Source organism: Etheostoma cragini, chromosome 18 (assembly GCF_013103735.1).
Source record: "Etheostoma cragini isolate CJK2018 chromosome 18, CSU_Ecrag_1.0, whole genome shotgun sequence".
Classification (NCBI taxonomy): domain Eukaryota; kingdom Metazoa; phylum Chordata; class Actinopteri; order Perciformes; family Percidae; genus Etheostoma; species Etheostoma cragini.
This window is the reverse complement of record NC_048424.1, coordinates 11,212,230-11,228,766: the sequence shown is the minus strand read 5'-3', so window position 1 is coordinate 11,228,766 and position 16,537 is coordinate 11,212,230. Positions and strand designations below refer to the sequence as shown.

Here is a 16,537-nt window from a genome sequence, read left to right as displayed (position 1 = left end):
ATGTGAGGAAATAACTCTTCTTTCAAACACCATCTTTTCAACCTTTTCCGGAATGTGGCATATCGTGAAATTAATTTTAAAGAGTTAAAAGTAAAAGATTTAAAGAAGTTAAAGTAAAGATTACTACTTAATGCAGTCAAATGAGTGTAATTATTTTATCATCTGAAAAATTAACTTGTATTTCTGTCAGGATGCATACAGCGTCCAGTCCCGCCCCTCCACCCCCCACCCCTCTCGCGCCAGGGAGCAGGGAGCTTCCGCACCGCTCCTTAACTGCTGTCAAGTAGCTAAGCAACACTAGCTAGCACTATGTTATCACAATCTAGATGTGCATACCGGACGATTGGTCGCTCTCTGTCAGCGGTGAGCCAGGTACGTTAGCAGAAAAAACCCACTGAACTGCGCATACAGTTATGTATTAACTCTGAAACTATCTCGACTGACAAGACAACGTTGACGTTAGCTTGTGAAGCAGGGCCTCGCCTACCAAGGGCAGCCAGACACTGCAGACTCGGACAGTTTCAGAGGAAGCTAGCTAACGTTAGTGAGCTTAAGTGAGAAGAAGCGGAGAACAGTATCGCAATAATTGTCTGACTTAAAGGGCTGCTTTTTATGCCTCTTGTACGCGATAGTGTTTTCTTTCAATAACTGGTTTGGCAGTGCACGAAGCAGTCTTGACAGGCTAATGTTAGCATGTGTGTGTGTTTGGAAGACTAAGGTGTGTGCAGCTGACCTGCCAGAAATAGCCTGTCTATGGAAATAGCCCATGTCATGAGACATATATGTGCTGTGTGAGGGGATAACATGGCTTTGCCCTGAAGCTTTGAGCAGGTAATGAAGCTGAAACTTGTCAGTCTTGTCCCAATGGATTATGGCTATGCATGTGAGTCTTTAAAAATACATTCCGTTGTCAGTTTAGTAGGTACACCTGGCTAAAAGTAGTGTAGTCTAAAACAGCTCTGCAATAAAGCATACATTCATGAAGGTTACTATGCTCATGTTTGTGTTAAGAGTCTAAAAGGTCCCATGACATGGTGCTCTTTGGATGCTTTTATATAGACCTTAGTGGTCCCCTAATACCGTATCTGAAGCCTCTTTCCCAAATATCAGCCTTGGTGCAGAATTACAGCCACTAGAGCCAGTCCCACAATGAGCCTTTCATAGCATGTGCCATTTCTGAGTCTTTAGCTATTGAGGCCTCCACCAACTGCCACTTCTCTTGTTTGAAAGCCATGATGTCAGTCTCTTTCTTGTGGGTGGGCCAAATTCTCTGGGGGCAAAGCAGAGGAAGGGGAGGTAACCTTGCCCCTTGTGAGGTCATAAGGGGCAAGGTTACCTCCACAGATTCCAGATCGGCCCATCTAAGATTTCATTTTCTCAAAGGCAGAGCAGGATACCCAGGGCTTGGTTTACACCTATCACCATTTCTAGCCACTGGGGTACCATAGGCAGGCTGGGGGAACTCATATAAGTGTTGTTGTTTGTCTCCCTGTGATTTTGGTTGGAGTGATTTTTACACGTGTTATTTATGTATTGGAAATCAACCTTGTTCAGCACTTTGGTCAACTGTCGTTGTTTTTAAATGTGCTATAGAAATAAAATTGACATTCACGCTGATATAATAATGTTTTAAAAAAACAACTCATAAAGTGAAATTGTTATGTCATGGGACCTTTTTTGAAGAAAAGGTGTCAATAAAAGTCATTTTGCCTCATACCAAGAGGTCTTTCTATCATTTTGTCCACCCCATTTATAGCAATGAGGATTGGCTAAATAACTAAAAACATCTTTTTATATAAGGCCATATAGTTCAACAGCACCACAAAAGACATCCTTCAAATGATCACACAGTTGAATCAACACCTCTAAAACAAAAACTCAACGTTATAATCTTCATGAAGGCAGGATTTATTGCAGAGCAGTTGCATTAGACTATTATTAGTGTTATTATGTGTACTATAAATATGGCACCTGATATACTGAAACTAATAATTACTTCTATTATTGCTTGGTTTGGTTTAGTGTTAGAAACTCAAATCTGTGAATGTTCTGCATTGGTGCTCAAAAAACATCGACAGATTAAACAATTGTTTGAGCTCTAGCTATAGAGGGACTGAGTTATGGAAGGCTGGATCTATTGTAGGTGGTTCTGTCATACTGCAGTACTTTCATTAACCTCACAAATGAAAGAAAAACTCATTAATCTTGTGAAATGAATGATCCATCCAGAGTTTTTGACTAAGAAAACCTACTCAAGTAGAACAGATTGAAAAAGTAAATGGGAGACTGAAGTCAGAATTAAAGTAAATATGGTGTGTAGTGTTGTACATCCCACTCTTCGCGGTACATAATCAACACCAGCTGTTCTAGTGATTCAGAGTCAGAGCAATTAAAACTCAAGAAACTTGTTGGCTGCATGCCTGCACATGCTGTGATCCACGGTAGAACATTTGATCCATTTCTGACAGCCCCACCCTCCTCTGGCATCCCACATCAAAAGGTTTAAGTTTGGGTAACCAGCAACTCCAGCAGACACAGCAGTGTTAAAGCGGTTCTACCCACCAATGACGCCCATAACACACAGCAATGCAGCGCATTGACCTTAAAGTCAGCACTGGGAAAACAAGTGGGTTTGGATCTGAAAGTTCAAGCTCGTTCAGTTTACTAGTGAATTTATTTCGTAGACTCACAGTTTACATTGGCTTGTTTGTTTATGATCAAACTGAGACAGCAGTGCTACAGCAGATTAACGGTTGAACCTGTTCGATTTAGGGGAAAAGAAGGCTAAGGTTTGATTCTTTCCTTTGGCGATTTTAATCACAGTATGCGGAGGGCAACTAATCAAAATCACAGTAATGTGAAGGTTTGTATCATGTGGACACGCCAACAGTTTTATTGTGATTACTTAGATGTCCTCATGGGGGAGACAGAAACTATGCACTATAGCAGTAGTAAAGACGTTAAAAACATGTATCAATATATTCATATGAAACAGATTTTTACTGTTTTATCTTTTTTAACTTTTCAGGCCAACAATGTTCTGGTCCGGCAAAGTGTATCAGGTAAGTGAGCGTCTGACTAAGAAGACTAGACCAGCTGGATTTGAGAACCTCATCTATAATGCAACATCTAAAACTGCAGTCTTAATTTCCTTGATATGAATAAACAAGCTCTATGAGTGGATCATCCAAAGCTAAATAAGTGATGCCTGTTGAATGACTGAGATGCCTTAGGAGCCCACACGTGGTTAATTTGCAGCTCCATTCATGTATTGTGTTTAAGCCTCAAGGGGAAGCAGTGATTTTCTTTCTTCTTATTCTCTTTTCTTTTTTCCTCTTAAGGCCTCCCTGTCTGCAGCCGGCTAGTTTACAGGAATTCTCAGCCGTAAGTGCTCTCTCCCATTCTGTTGTCTGTCTTTGATCTGTTTATTTCATGTATGTGTTGTAAACTAAGCTGTACCTGTGTGCAGTAACTATTAAACATGAAATGCAGTCATTTGGTTTGTACAATTGCATTAATGTAAAAATACAAGTAATTTAGTTTTTTTTTTTTGACATTTAGATGTGAATTGCCATCATTAGTGAATATCTCCCACATCAGATTCTTCAAGACATCAGCTGTTCACAGTATGTATTGCAACAGTTCTTAATATTATGCATTGAAGTCAACTCTGCTCAGTGTTTAATTTACAGCAGCTGTTGTTTTTGTACAGGGGATGAAGTTGTTACAGTCAAAACACCTGCGTTCGCAGAATCAGTTTCAGAGGGCGACGTGAGGTGGGAAAAAGGTTAGTATAAGTCAATATATCTCAGGCAAAGGTTGTCAGTATTTCATTGTATCACCAATGAGACAGATGTTTTAAGTAATCATATTACTGCCCATGAAATACATGCTCTGACTGTTTATGTTTCAGCTGTGGGCGACTCAGTGAAAGAAGATGAAGTGGTCTGTGAAATTGAGACCGACAAGGTATGACCAAAAAACTATCAAATCGGTTGTTGTTTTTTAATTTCCCTTAAACAGAGTATAACAAAAATGACCTCCTAAAAAATGTTGTTATTTTGTACTTCCAGACCTCAGTACAAGTCCCCTCTCCAGCAGCTGGCGTGATTGAGGAACTGCTGGTGCCTGATGGAGAGAAGGTGGAATCAGGGAGGCCCCTCTTCAAACTACGGAAAGGAGGTGAGCTAAATTGAGCAGTGTTGTAGAGGAAGATCTGGCAATGCGAGACTACTTAAGAATATACAGTATACTATTTTCATAATTGGTTTTGAATGGGAAATATTTGTGAGTTTCTATGCTTAGTACTATAGACATAATTCAGTTGGTACGGTGTAGTAGCTCCACACTGGTACAGTGTAGTAGTACTGCGGTGCTTAGGCGAGCTGAGCAGACATCTCCATTTTTCACCACGTTACAAATTTGCTGTAGCTGTGTTGCATATGTTGTGAGAATCTGATTTTCAAATGTTATGAATCATGACAGCACTGACGCATACCAAGACTAAATGTTTCTGTTTCCTCAGCGGTTGCTGCCAAAGCTGCTCCCTCCCCAGCTGCAGAGGCCCCAGCTGCAGCCCCTCCCCCGCCTCCCTCTTCAGCCCCCAGTGCCATGCCTCCAGTCCCCCCGGTGCCACCACAAGCTGCCCAAGCCAAACCTGGTGTGTTTCCTTCTCTAGCATATAAATCTACATGCTGCAGAAAACATTTAGATTTTTAGTGTCCTAAAGGAAATTGGTTTTTGACTAATGAAAAGTCTGTTGTTTAGAGAATTCAGCACAACCTAGTGTATACATACATACTGCACGTGCATACATACATATATACATACATAAATACTGTACATACATACATACTGCACAGAGACTCACTCTGTATGGACATGCACATACCGCCACTGCCAACAAAATTGCACACTTCCCTTGTACAACACATCATAATAGTGCTCATATGTGCAGTAACGGTAAGCAGCCTTATCAACATAAAATCTTGATAAAAGAAAAGTAAAAATGTACATTTGTGTGTTTAGGGTAAAAGCAGCGTTTCAGGAGTAAGGCTCTAGTTGGTTTGCCATTCAGGGCTTTTATTACTATTGTGTAGGACTTATCTGAGTAGGCCACCAGCACTGTTTTTGGCTCTTAATGTCACATTCTGTTTTTCCGTCTTCATCAAGTTTCTGCCATCAAGCCCACAGCTGCAGCTCCAGCACCTCCAACAGCAGGAGGCAGAGGAGAAAGCAGGGTAACAAACATGCTGATGACACACGTGTTATGTTTTATTCATTCGTTGTTTCTTTCATTACAATACTTTTGGAAATAATGAAGGATGTGTTCTCTCTCTGTCCAGGTGAAGATGAACCGTATGAGGCTGCGGATTGCCCAGAGGCTAAAGGAGGCTCAGAACACCTGCGCAATGTTGACCACCTTCAACGAGGTGGACATGGGGTGAGCCGCGGCAGCTCCTGAAAAGATTATTCAGAGTATTTACATTGGTCTAATGTAATGGTCTAGTCTTATTACCATAATAGGATTTATTTGACTCAAGGGACTTCTGACTTAAAATGAGGTTTCCTCACTAAGCAAATTCTCTAATACTTTATCAATTCTGCTTCAGAAATATTCAGGACATGAGGACAATCCATAAGGATGCTTTCTTAAAGAAGCACAATATCAAGCTGGGTTTTATGTCAGCGTTTGTGAAAGCTGCAGCACACGCTCTGACTGACCAACCTGCTGTCAATGCCGGTAAGACAACACTGATTTACTTGCACAGTTTTTTTCTTTCATTTAATATTGAACTTTCCCTAAAAGAGCTTTACTCCCTTTGGAGTAGAGAGCATAGCCAAGTATTGTGCTTTTTATGGCTTTGAAAAAAATGTCACCTAACTTTATCCTCAAAATGTTTTCCTAGTTATTGATGATTCAACCAAAGAGATTGTCTACAGAGATTACGTAGACATTAGCGTCGCTGTGTCAACTCCAAAGGTATGACTTTTGGCTCTATAAAACTTTATATGTTTGTGTTAAAACTGTTGCAGCTAAATGCTCGGTAACATTAGGTCCACCTGAATAACGTGTATTTGTTTATTTGTTTAGGGGCTTGTTGTGCCGGTTATCCGTAATGTTGAGACCATGAACTTTGCTGACATTGAGAAAACCATTAATGCATTGGGAGAAAAGGTAAAAAGCTTTGTGCAGTAGGCGTCCCAGATATTTGGCCTTTTCAGGCGGCTAAACACAGTAATGGGGGAAAAAAACATTTGTGCTCTGTGCCTCAGGCTCGTAACAATGAGCTTGCTGTGGAAGATATGGATGGAGGCACCTTCACCATCAGCAACGGTGGCGTGTTCGGCTCCATGTTTGGCACACCTATCATCAACCCCCCCCAGTCCGCCATCCTGGGCATGCATGGCATCTTCGACCGACCTGTGGCCATCAACGGCAAGGTGAGAATTATTGTCCATAGATGTACTGTAGGTCACAAAATTGTTTCTGCGTTGGCTAAGAAAAGCGAGAAGAGTGACTTAAATTTATCTAATCGGTTACCGAAAGTGCTCCTGGTACAAAAAACTTAGATGAGGTGTGAAAAGTTTGTTGTGTTTTGTTTTAATACCAAAAGGATTTAATGCCAGATGACAAAAACAAAGGTATGCTGTATGACAAAAAGAAGGTACAGACAGCCTGGAATGCCAATGATCATACATACTAATATGGATCTACTGGTTTTCCCAAATCTGATGCACTCTAACGTGAGTAAACGATTAAAGCGCTTTCTGCTTTGGCAGGTTGAGATCCGGCCCATGATGTACGTGGCACTGACGTACGACCACCGACTCGTTGACGGCAGAGAAGCGGTCACCTTCTTACGCAAGATCAAAGCGGTGGTGGAAGATCCACGAGTGCTGCTTCTGGACATGTGATGTTTCTGCCACCACATTAATCCTATTTAAAGCTAAACTCCACATCACCAAACACGCACAAGTCATACAAAAATCGCCTACACAACTATTTTGTTTTCACCTGTTCAGTCAAACTGCCGGGATAATGTTGAGGTTGTGTCCCAAAACTAATATGAAGCTTAAATACGAGGTATTTTCTGTAGAGAATGTACTTGGGCTAGATCAACAAAGCTAAAACATTGCTTGCCATCTTCTATTGCTTATTGTTTTGCTACATTTGAATTTATTAAAGAAAAGTGACATTTACATTACACGTCGTAGGACAAATACTGGCTCAAACAGGCTTAAAATGTTGAGGATAACTCATATGGTTGTGTTATTTTAATGTCGTGCTCTTCAGTTGGACGAACAACGAGTAGTAGATAAACACTCCCTGTGTCACTTTTGTGTAATCCTGAAACAAAATGGCTTTTCCAGGCAACAGTTAGCTGCATGACTCTTTCTCCCCAGCTTGTTAGTTGGTTCTCCTGAGCCGCTTTCTTCTACACCCGGGCCAAGCGGAGCTCACTTAAAGTAGTTCAATATGTTTTCAATGTTAACACAGGATGAAGAGAATTCCTTCTTTTGCTGCTAGTTATTGTTACTTGCAACAGTCTGCAAAAAGGAATCAGCGACTGGGTAACCAGGTTTTTGTATGGAGCAGATGTGTACAGGTACCATGTTTCCTGAGGACTCCGTTATATTCCTGCTTTGCACAGTCACATGTAGATTTTGTTTTTCAAACCTGTCGTGCAGATTGTTCAACCATCAAAGCTTAAAAATGTTGATCAAGCTACAAGCTGTAAGTAAATGAGACACACGTGATCCATGAACTCACTGTTTATAAGTGGACACTGTACAAAACAAAAAACACATTTGTATTTTAATACACTATGTGTGTGTGTTTGTATATATAGTTAGTTACTTTGCAGGCAATATGTTGGGAGTAATCTTCAAATTGACAATTTGACAGCAGGTTTTTATGTTAATCTCTAATGTGAGATTTTCATTGTGCGATCATATATATATATATATATATATAATACTTGTATCTATTTAAAGAAACCATTTTAAACATTAAACATCTCAAGAGCTTTATGTACTAAAATTTGTCTTGCACATTTTCTTGCACAAACTTTTAGTCCATTCATTTTACTTTAATTGACTAATCTATTCATCAACGATTCTGATTATCAGTTCATTGTTTGTGTTTTAAGAGTCTTTTTGTCTATTATATTGCCTTATATGATATGTTTATTGACCAAACGATGCCAAGAGCACACACTGCACCAGAGAGCCTGAGGCAGGGAGCGTCTTCATGTCCGATCTTGGCTGAAGCATTTTATCCCGAGCCAAATCTATTTTGCTCCTGAATTCTCTGCTGCGGATGAATTCTGTGCCGAAGACCGATCTTCAAAGAGCCATTAGCCAGCCTACCGCTCGGCTCTTGAGAAGCCTCAAATAATGGGATCATCTCTGACAAAGTCTTAAGGGTTGCTTGGCCCTTTCTCCCACTTCACAAACAAAGGCTCAAGTGTGTGCAGCTGTGTATGATACCCCTTCACTATTTCTGTTTACTTAAATAATCACAGGGTACAATAGCTCCTAATGTACGTCTTTGTTTCTCTGCCTACACAAATGTCTGAACGACACTGTTTGGAGGAAAAGCACAGAATTCATTATCAGAAAACCAAAAAAAAAAAAAAACATTAGATTAACATGAGAATACTGGAGGTCCTAATGGGCCTGAATACAGCGAACAATGAAACAAGGGTTCCTTAATTTAATTATTTACTTTTATTACCGCTCAAGATTCCATTAGCGCTTTCGAGATCATGTTAATTGGCAGCGTGTGCCAGTGGGTGCATAGACATCTGAAGGGTTTGTTGGCGGGTTTTTGTTTCGTCTTCAAAATTTGGCCAAATCTGTGCATTTTCAATTGGACTGCTCAATAAGATGTGGGTTTTAAGTCTTTGTGTCCATTTAGATGAAAGATGGCCCATTAGAAATTGGCAGCTACCTGTTTGTTTTCATTAAGGCACATCAGAGAGATAATTTACCTAAATTATTCTGTTATTTTTTTCAATTTTTAAATAGCTAATTATATCAATGTCATACAAATTTGTATTTTAGTCCAATTGGGAACAGTGTGTTTTTCGTTTAAGGTGATACTAATAAGCAAAATTTTCATTTTTTAACCTTTTAACTATTTTGTGATTGTAATTTGATTGAGTTTACCTTGTAATGTTTTAGAGTATGAGAAGGCTTTTAAATACTCTTTATTTAGTAGAGCATCTTCACACATTTTATCAAATGTATAACCCTTGTAAAACGTGTACAAACTAATGTGAACTAACAATTGGTTGTGACAGAAAAGCATTAAATTGCTTTATTAGTTCCAGTTCAATGAAGTAAAGTAAAACTTCCCCAGCAATGACTCACATTTTCTACATCACTGATGGTTATGAGAAGCATCCGGATCACTGAAAAAGAAACTTGTATAAATAAGGTAAGTTTGTAGGCTTTGATAATTGTATTATTTCTGAATAATTTACAGGATTAGAATAACTTTAGTTTGCGTTGTGTTGGTATTTAAACACTGTCAGAGGTGGAATTTGCACACCTGAACTACTGTATGTACAACAACTGTATATATGATTATATTATGCTGTTTAAGGGGTAGCAGTAAGTTAAAAAGAAGTTTAAATGACTGAATTCCACTTCAGTCAGTTGTCTTATTCTGTGATATTCTAAACATTGATCTCTAATGTTTGAATTGAGGTTGTTCCGAATAGATTTATCCTCCTTTATTTTACCGCCACCGCCGTGTTTACAAGGGACTTCTGAGTTTAACACTTTACCCCAAAGATTTCTTCGACTACATTTCACTTTGAAAGTCTAATTATAGTTTAGAGGGACTTCTGGTGAGGTTCTTTTTTTTTTTTTTTTTTTTTATGCGAGCCTTTAGCATGTACAAAACAAATGATAAACATTGCTTTATTTTAAGTACATGTCTTATAATTGTGTGCAGTGTATTTAGTAGACATCCCAGTGTGAGGAGTTTCTACTGGCTAAATTTGAATGTACAATACTGTAATGTGGATTTAAATGTATATGCCTGATCTTTTTAAGATACAGGAATAAGGAGACACAGGCCAGGCTCACATCAGGGTAAGAACTTTCATCTTTTCACACAGACATTTAACAGATGTGCCCAGATCTTAGGATCTCAGGCAGCCCATTGCCATCTCTACCAGACACATTTTAAATGAAGTGAAGGAACCGAAAGCCTTTGCCTACAATGCACTGTCTGGATCCAGGAGAAGTTCCAGAGAGGAGATGATGATGATGATGAAGAGGAGGGTTGGAAGAGTTCACAACTCTGACAGCTGCTACTGGAGCTGACATGGAAGTCAAACACCATGTTGAAGAAGAAGAGACTGGAGGATCCGGTGGGGAAAGCGATGATGATGACAAAGTAACAAAGTAGGTGTACAAAGCAAAAAGCTATATCTGTGTGTGTGTGTGTGTGTATATATATATATATGTCCTGATAACCCACGATATTAGGTGTCAAGCCGTTTACACATGACTCAGTAAAGACGTCTTGTCATTGTCGTCTCTGTGGTTAACACTGGAGCCACTAGACATAAACAGATTGCACTGTTGGATATCACACCTTGAGACAATTCCCCCTTAATAATCCTACCCTGCAGCGTCTGCATAAGTAATGCTTTACATGCATATTCATAATCATGCTAAGCATGCTGTTTCTTTACAGGCTATTTCATTCAAATCTAACCAATGTGGCAAAACAACTAGCTTGCATCTGGCCCTATTCTTTCACTCCTCTCGGCCCTTTGATATGGACGCCAGCTCTCTTTTTCTTCCTCCTCTTGTTCTGTTGTCATACCAGAAGATTATTTTTGGATGGGGAGAATGAGGCAGAGGACCCTGTGGCCCAGGCACAGACACAGCTGGCAGCGCTCAGGTGGGTGCAGCTGGTTGGTGTCAGAGGTTCAAGTATTCACACTGGACAGAATGTGGTTGAGCTAAGGACTACCGTGGAAGGGTGAGTTATTAGGATACTGTAAGTATCTACATTTTGAAATAATGTGAAATCGTGAGATTGTATGGCAAAAAAATGAAGTCCCTTCTGAATTTCCAAAGTCCCATTTCTAGCATATAAGGAACAAAATCAACTAACAGACTCCATTAACTTTTATTTATAAATGTGTCCTCTGTTATTTCTAATCCTCATCTTGGTGGTGCTGTACGTCTCTGTATCTATGAGCGCTCTGCAAACTGACTGCAACAAAGAGAGACCAGTGTGTTGTTAAAACCTTAAGAGTGACAAACTACGCTACACGGGCCATTGCACCTGAGCAATCTCCATGCACTGAAGACTGTGAGTAGTTTGAAAACTCTAGAAAAAGCTTGTAAAATTACTATTTTCCAAGGTCAACAATTAACAAGAAACATGTTTCCCACTAAACCCGAGGGATATGCTAGATGTATTCAGGTTTCAACACCTAGTTACTGATTAAGTTTCTTATAGACTAGCAGAGAAAAAGTACTTTGTTTGTCTGCAAGGTAAATATTTGATGACAGAACTATGACAATGATTCTACATTCCCCATTTCACAGACTAACCTGTACATGATGGTGGCTGTGCATTTCTTGTCGAACGTCTTGATCAACCACTCAAGCTGCCGCTGATCCAGAGGTATGTTAGCTGCCTGCATGCATGACATCAGTTTTTTTAATGCTCATTCATACAACAGTGAATATCTGAATACTTGAGACCAGTTAAGTGATGAACGACACGTAATGACGTGATATTTTCAGTGTGACGTGAGAGATTGTTAGCCTGACCTTTACAGCCTTCCTGAAGTCAGAGGTGGAGACCGTCATGGTTCCTTCTTTATCCAAAGCTTGGAAGAAATCCATGATGCTCTCATTTCGCTCTTCAAGGAATTTCTATAAAAGTATCCAGATCATGTTTTAAAACTATACATGCAAAGAAATGATCTCTTGAGGAGCTTTGGGCTATTTCTGTAAATACTTTTGTATGTTTTAAAAGATAGTTTGTTAATATTCTAGTCATTAACTGTATTCCTCCTTCAGATTTCTCTGCCTCTCATCGTGACCGCTGACCTGAAAGATCTGGAGGGCGGATGAGTTCCTGGTGACAGAACTCATGGCGCTGTGTCGAACATTCAGAGCAGGACGCCCCTGCACAGCTTTTTCCAACAGCTCCACAAAGGCCTCACAGACAAACACTGTCTGCCGAACACACAGCATAGAAGTAGTACAATTACACATTCACATACAGACAAGATTCATATTTATACATGAGTTCTATGCAAAGGTGAATATAGTTTAACTTTACTTACAGAAATATCAATCTCCTCCACGGCTGACTTTATGTTTTTGGTAACTGTTTTGAGCAGCGTCAGAGCTCCGATATTTGTCAGGGGGTTATGGGAAAGCTGAACAACACCATACAGACAGACAAAACTTCACATTTAACATAAATGAATCGAACACAACATGAAATAATAATAGCAGTGCTCTGGCATTTACTCTGTTGGTGCGCTCACCTTGAGGACCCTGAGGGTGTCGTTGGTGGCCAGGCCCTGGCAGAGAAGTGCCACAGCCTGGTCATCTATACGGTTACTGCCGAGGTCCAGCAGCACCAGCGTGCTGTTGTGTTTCAGTGCTTGACCCAGGGACTCTGCCTCAATGTGGCCAAACCCGTTCCATGACAGTTGGAGCTGCTTCAGAGTTGAGTTCACCTGCGTAAATGACAATGATAAACGGCTATGATGCCATTACACAGAGCGGTAAATATTCACCGAAGCCTTGTGCTCGAGTGTGTTGTGTTGGTCACCTTCAGCCCAGCACTCAGAGCCACTGCACCACCCATACGAAGGTGGTTCCAGCTCAGATTTAGGACTTCAATACCCACATTTGTGGCTATGAGAAAGGGGAAACAAATGTAAATTAAGTTCACAATACATTTGAATTCAGTAATTTAAAGATAATATATAAGACATGCGTGTATACACTCATATCCTAAGTGTTGGTTTTCATTGCTAAATATATGGTAAGGTCTTGGATATTTGTGTTACGAGCTAGAAGTATTTTATAGTTTCATAGTTTCCTAGAATAGGGATATGCTTGGAATTCTGTAGGGAAATCACTCTATTTTCATTGTAATTTAATTTGATAAATATTCTTGCATGGGACAACATGTTTGTTGTATTACTTAAATCCCTATATTTGCCAGGCAGATAACCAGTTGGGCCCGTGTAGTTAGCCGTGGCTAAGTCCTCTCTGTGAATCCAGCGCTCCGTATGTTTCTCTGTGACTTTGTGTCATGAATTTAATCACCGGGTAATGTGTTGTGAGTTTTGACAGTGTGGTCTTTTGCCATAGCCCCACAACTGGACCCAGGAAATTAGACAGCTAATGATAGCCATAATCCCGTATTTGTATAATACGAGACATACATTGCACAGAGTTAGAAGGTCATATCAATGAGTTAGTTATCAATGCGTTGAAATAACGCAAACAAAAAGTAAAGCCTACTAGAAATCAGTGTTAGCCAGCTAGGCTCAGCTGTTGCTACTTTATTTTCAAAATCAGTTTTATCCTCTTTTGAAAAATTTAAAACTATACCACAATAGCTTTAATATCATTTCAATTTATATTTTTCTTCCTATTACATTTCCAGTTGATATGTATGTGTGAGTTTTATGAGAGAAATTCGAGGGATGCATTGGCATCAGCGGTGATCCGAAATGAGCTACTGTACCTAACATATGACCCAGATGTTCTCCGGCGTTACCGAACCTGTTGTGACTCAGGTCCAGCTCTTTGACCACATAGTCAACCTAAGAAGAAAGAAATGTTGAGGCTTAACGTGAATTTCGATAAGACAGTTTCTTAAATCACTAGCCAGAATATGGTCATGAATAATACTAACCTTCAAAGCATCAGCAACATATTTCACAGCAGTATCATCAAAATCATTTCCTAAAGGAACGGTAAATTAATTAATAAACTAGTCCAAAAAGGACCTCCCTTATTTACATTGGGCTGCAGGGATGAGAGGTGACGTGATGATCACCTGAGAGTTTGATGGATTTGATGTAGTAATTGTCTAACAGCATTTTGGAAATGACGTGTGCTCCTTCAAGCTTCAGCTGATTGTTGGAAAGATTCTGAAATGAAGACGTTCAGCCATTTTGAGATGAACTAACCATTAGTGCATTCTACTGTACTGTTATTTTAAAAATATGTTGTTCCTCTTGAAATTCACAGCAGAGAACTACCAGGCATATTGTTCAGAACTGATGCTTTCAGTGTGACTGTTTTAGAATAGTTACTAGACTCTGGATGGTGATGTTTGTTTGAAGCATCTCCACCAGATGGCGCGCCCCCTCAGCCCCGAGTCCATTGTCCTCCAGCTCAAGGTTGGTGACGGAAATGTCATTCTAAAACACGTAAAAAAGATAGATATGTGCTATGAATGAACATAAAGCAGCGGGTATTAATTAAAGGTCAACTGTTAACCTCTGAGGGTGATGACTTTTCCTGTGCCATATAAGAGTGTATGTACAATTTATTATGCAATGAACTCTTGAAAGACAATTCTCCTTTTGTTAAATTCATGTCTACTACAAATCATTTCCACGACAATAGATGAAGGGATTGAAGACCCCTACTTTCAGAACTATGGCCAGAGCTCTGGCCCCCAGAGGTCCCACACCATAGTGGTTCAAGTTGAGACTGGCTTCACCCAAGTGACGGAGGAAGTAGGATACGGGAATGGACCCTGTCCACCGACAAGCCTGCAGGTACAGCTCTGCACTAGACAAACACTGTTTCTCATCGGTGGCATCTGAAAGAAACAAAACTGAAAAAAGTAAGACGAAAAAAAGTGAGGGGGTTGAAGACTATGCATCTATTATTATTGAACGTAGTGGTCACTTTAACCTACTGTCTGTTTCCAGATCAGTGTCCCACTCATCACCACTGTTCCCCTCTTGAGCCTGGGTTGGCTTCTCCTCGTCCTCCAGCTGATCTTGGCTTGCTGGGGGCAGGACTGACTGATCAGATGGCTGCTCTTCTTCTTCCTCTTCCTCAATGATCTCCTCCCACTGATCCATCATCAAACCGCAAGATACTGGCAGCCTCCCTGTATCTGCATGAAGCCTCGACGAGAAAGGTGGGGTTTACTCAAGGTTTTCTGTAACGTTAGCAGTCTGAGCCGAAATAATGTGCAAAATACAATATAAACCAGATTCAACACAATTTATAACCAATTTAACCCTTGTGTTGTCCTCCGTCTGTTTCAACGTTATCTCTTATGAAGCAAAGTATCACCCAATTCTGAGTTACATCTTCTTAGCCAACTTCATTTCAACTTGTTACCACTAGTTTTACACTAGTAGTTTTACACTGGAATTCAATGGTCAACAAACTTCATTTACATATGAAATTATGAAAGATTTGGAGTGGATAATCACAGACGGGTAAACTGATCGTCAAAGTTTTGTCACTATAGCGTTAACGGTACTGTTTTGAAACCATTTCAGTTTTGTGAACTTGTAATGTTATATTTGGGCACTTTGGTTGAAAGAGACCCAAATGTATGATGAAACAATAGGAGGGTTAAAGGTTCACTGTAACGTTGGCTAGCTAGCTAGTAAACGTGATTTTGTGTAGTTTCAGTTGAGTGACAATGAATACGAAAAACTGCCTTTTCTTGCTAGCTAGTGTTAGCATTAATTAATGTTAGCTAACATAGCTCTAACGTTTCCTCTCAGTAAGATTTGTAAAAAAAAAAAATTAAAAAAACATTTTGATCCGTATTTTAAATCATTGTTTAATATCCACGGAAAACCTATTGTAGTACTATTTTATGCTTAGTTATTGTTGAGAGTAGAGATACAGCCGCTTACCTGAGTGAATTGTGTCACTTTCTCAAATGTTTTTAAGAAAAATATTAACGTTTAGCTAGCTAGCGTTAACTAGGTTTAGCGTTAAGCGCAGAAAACCAACGGTTGCTAGGGAGTTAAAATAAAATAATTATATATAAATATATATTATCCATACATTTGTCTTTACAATAGTTGACCCTTTTAAATAATATAAATGACATATAAGATCATAGACATATATATATATATATATATATACATATAATCTTTACATGTCTATTTAGGAGATAACCACATATTAATCAGTGAGGTCTTATTGACTCATCGAATCTGTTGCAAACTATGTAGTTCACAAAACCTTCCACTAGATGGAGATGTTGACCACAGTCTGTGCTTAGGCATGCAGGCTACCTGGTTAGTACACAGTAGCTACCATTCAGGACAATACTGTACAATACCCATAGACCGTTAATATGAATCAATAATATACGGTCTATGACAATACCTCCCCATTACACTTAATGTTCCAGGAGTGCGTGTTATTGATTAATAATTGTGAGTAAGGGAAATTAAAAATATCTAGAAAAGAAATTCTAGGACATGACTCATTTTAATGGTGACCTTTTCCTGCTTTCTGAAAGAAAATGTCA

The 16,537-nt window shown here is 39.5% G+C and overlaps 2 protein-coding genes across 7 annotated transcripts; one reads left to right on the top strand and one right to left on the bottom strand.

Moving 5' to 3' along the window:
- Positions 1-231: 231 nt before the first annotated feature.
- LOC117961637 (dihydrolipoyllysine-residue succinyltransferase component of 2-oxoglutarate dehydrogenase complex, mitochondrial-like) lies at positions 232-6,957 on the top strand. The gene is made up of 15 exons (XM_034900443.1): positions 232-372; positions 3,029-3,062; positions 3,342-3,384; positions 3,562-3,626; positions 3,713-3,787; positions 3,914-3,969; positions 4,074-4,182; positions 4,526-4,660; positions 5,173-5,240; positions 5,346-5,443; positions 5,613-5,743; positions 5,910-5,983; positions 6,095-6,178; positions 6,277-6,444; positions 6,784-6,957. Exons 1-15 carry the CDS (start codon positions 310-312, stop codon positions 6,916-6,918), a joined length of 1,338 nt encoding a protein of 445 aa, XP_034756334.1. The 5' UTR covers positions 232-309; the 3' UTR covers positions 6,919-6,957.
- Positions 6,958-11,139: 4,182 nt separating this feature from the next.
- On the bottom strand, positions 11,140-16,146 carry LOC117961765 (leucine-rich repeat-containing protein 74A-like). 6 transcript variants are annotated; one of them, XM_034900654.1, is made up of 14 exons: positions 15,909-16,146; positions 14,945-15,159; positions 14,744-14,845; positions 14,331-14,438; positions 14,072-14,165; positions 13,928-13,977; positions 13,757-13,835; positions 12,830-12,915; positions 12,540-12,734; positions 12,333-12,428; positions 12,094-12,222; positions 11,812-11,916; positions 11,590-11,675; positions 11,140-11,241 (listed from the first exon to the last, which is right to left on the bottom strand). In XM_034900654.1, the coding sequence occupies exons 2-14, from the start codon at positions 14,972-14,974 to the stop codon at positions 11,187-11,189; spliced, it is 1,215 nt and encodes a 404-aa protein (XP_034756545.1). In that variant the 5' UTR covers positions 14,975-15,159; positions 15,909-16,146; the 3' UTR covers positions 11,140-11,186. The 6 variants fall into 6 exon arrangements, with proteins under 6 accessions (XP_034756545.1, XP_034756544.1, XP_034756540.1 ...); XM_034900653.1 differs by having other exon boundaries at positions 11,140-11,245; positions 14,670-14,845; positions 15,909-16,145; XM_034900649.1 differs by having other exon boundaries at positions 14,670-14,845; positions 15,909-16,145.
- Between the last annotated feature and the right edge of the window lie 391 nt (positions 16,147-16,537).

Bases quoted from the DNA above. Each gene is read 5' to 3' on its own strand.
- LOC117961765 (XM_034900649.1), bottom strand. From the start codon at position 15,116: ATGATGGATCAGTGGGAGGAGATCATTGAGGAAGAGGAAGAAGAAGAG. The intron at 14,846-14,944 runs GTAGGTTAAAGT...TGTTTCTTTCAG, and splicing joins CACTGATCTGGAAACAGACA to ATGCCACCGATGAGAAACAG. The intron at 13,978-14,071 runs GTGATCATCACG...CCGTTCCTTTAG, and splicing joins CAAATCCATCAAACTCTCAG to GAAATGATTTTGATGATACT.
- LOC117961637 (XM_034900443.1), top strand. From the start codon at position 310: ATGTTATCACAATCTAGATGTGCATACCGGACGATTGGTCGCTCTCTG. The intron at 4,183-4,525 runs GTGAGCTAAATT...CTGTTTCCTCAG, and splicing joins CTTCAAACTACGGAAAGGAG to CGGTTGCTGCCAAAGCTGCT. The intron at 4,661-5,172 runs GTGTGTTTCCTT...GTCTTCATCAAG, and splicing joins AGCTGCCCAAGCCAAACCTG to TTTCTGCCATCAAGCCCACA.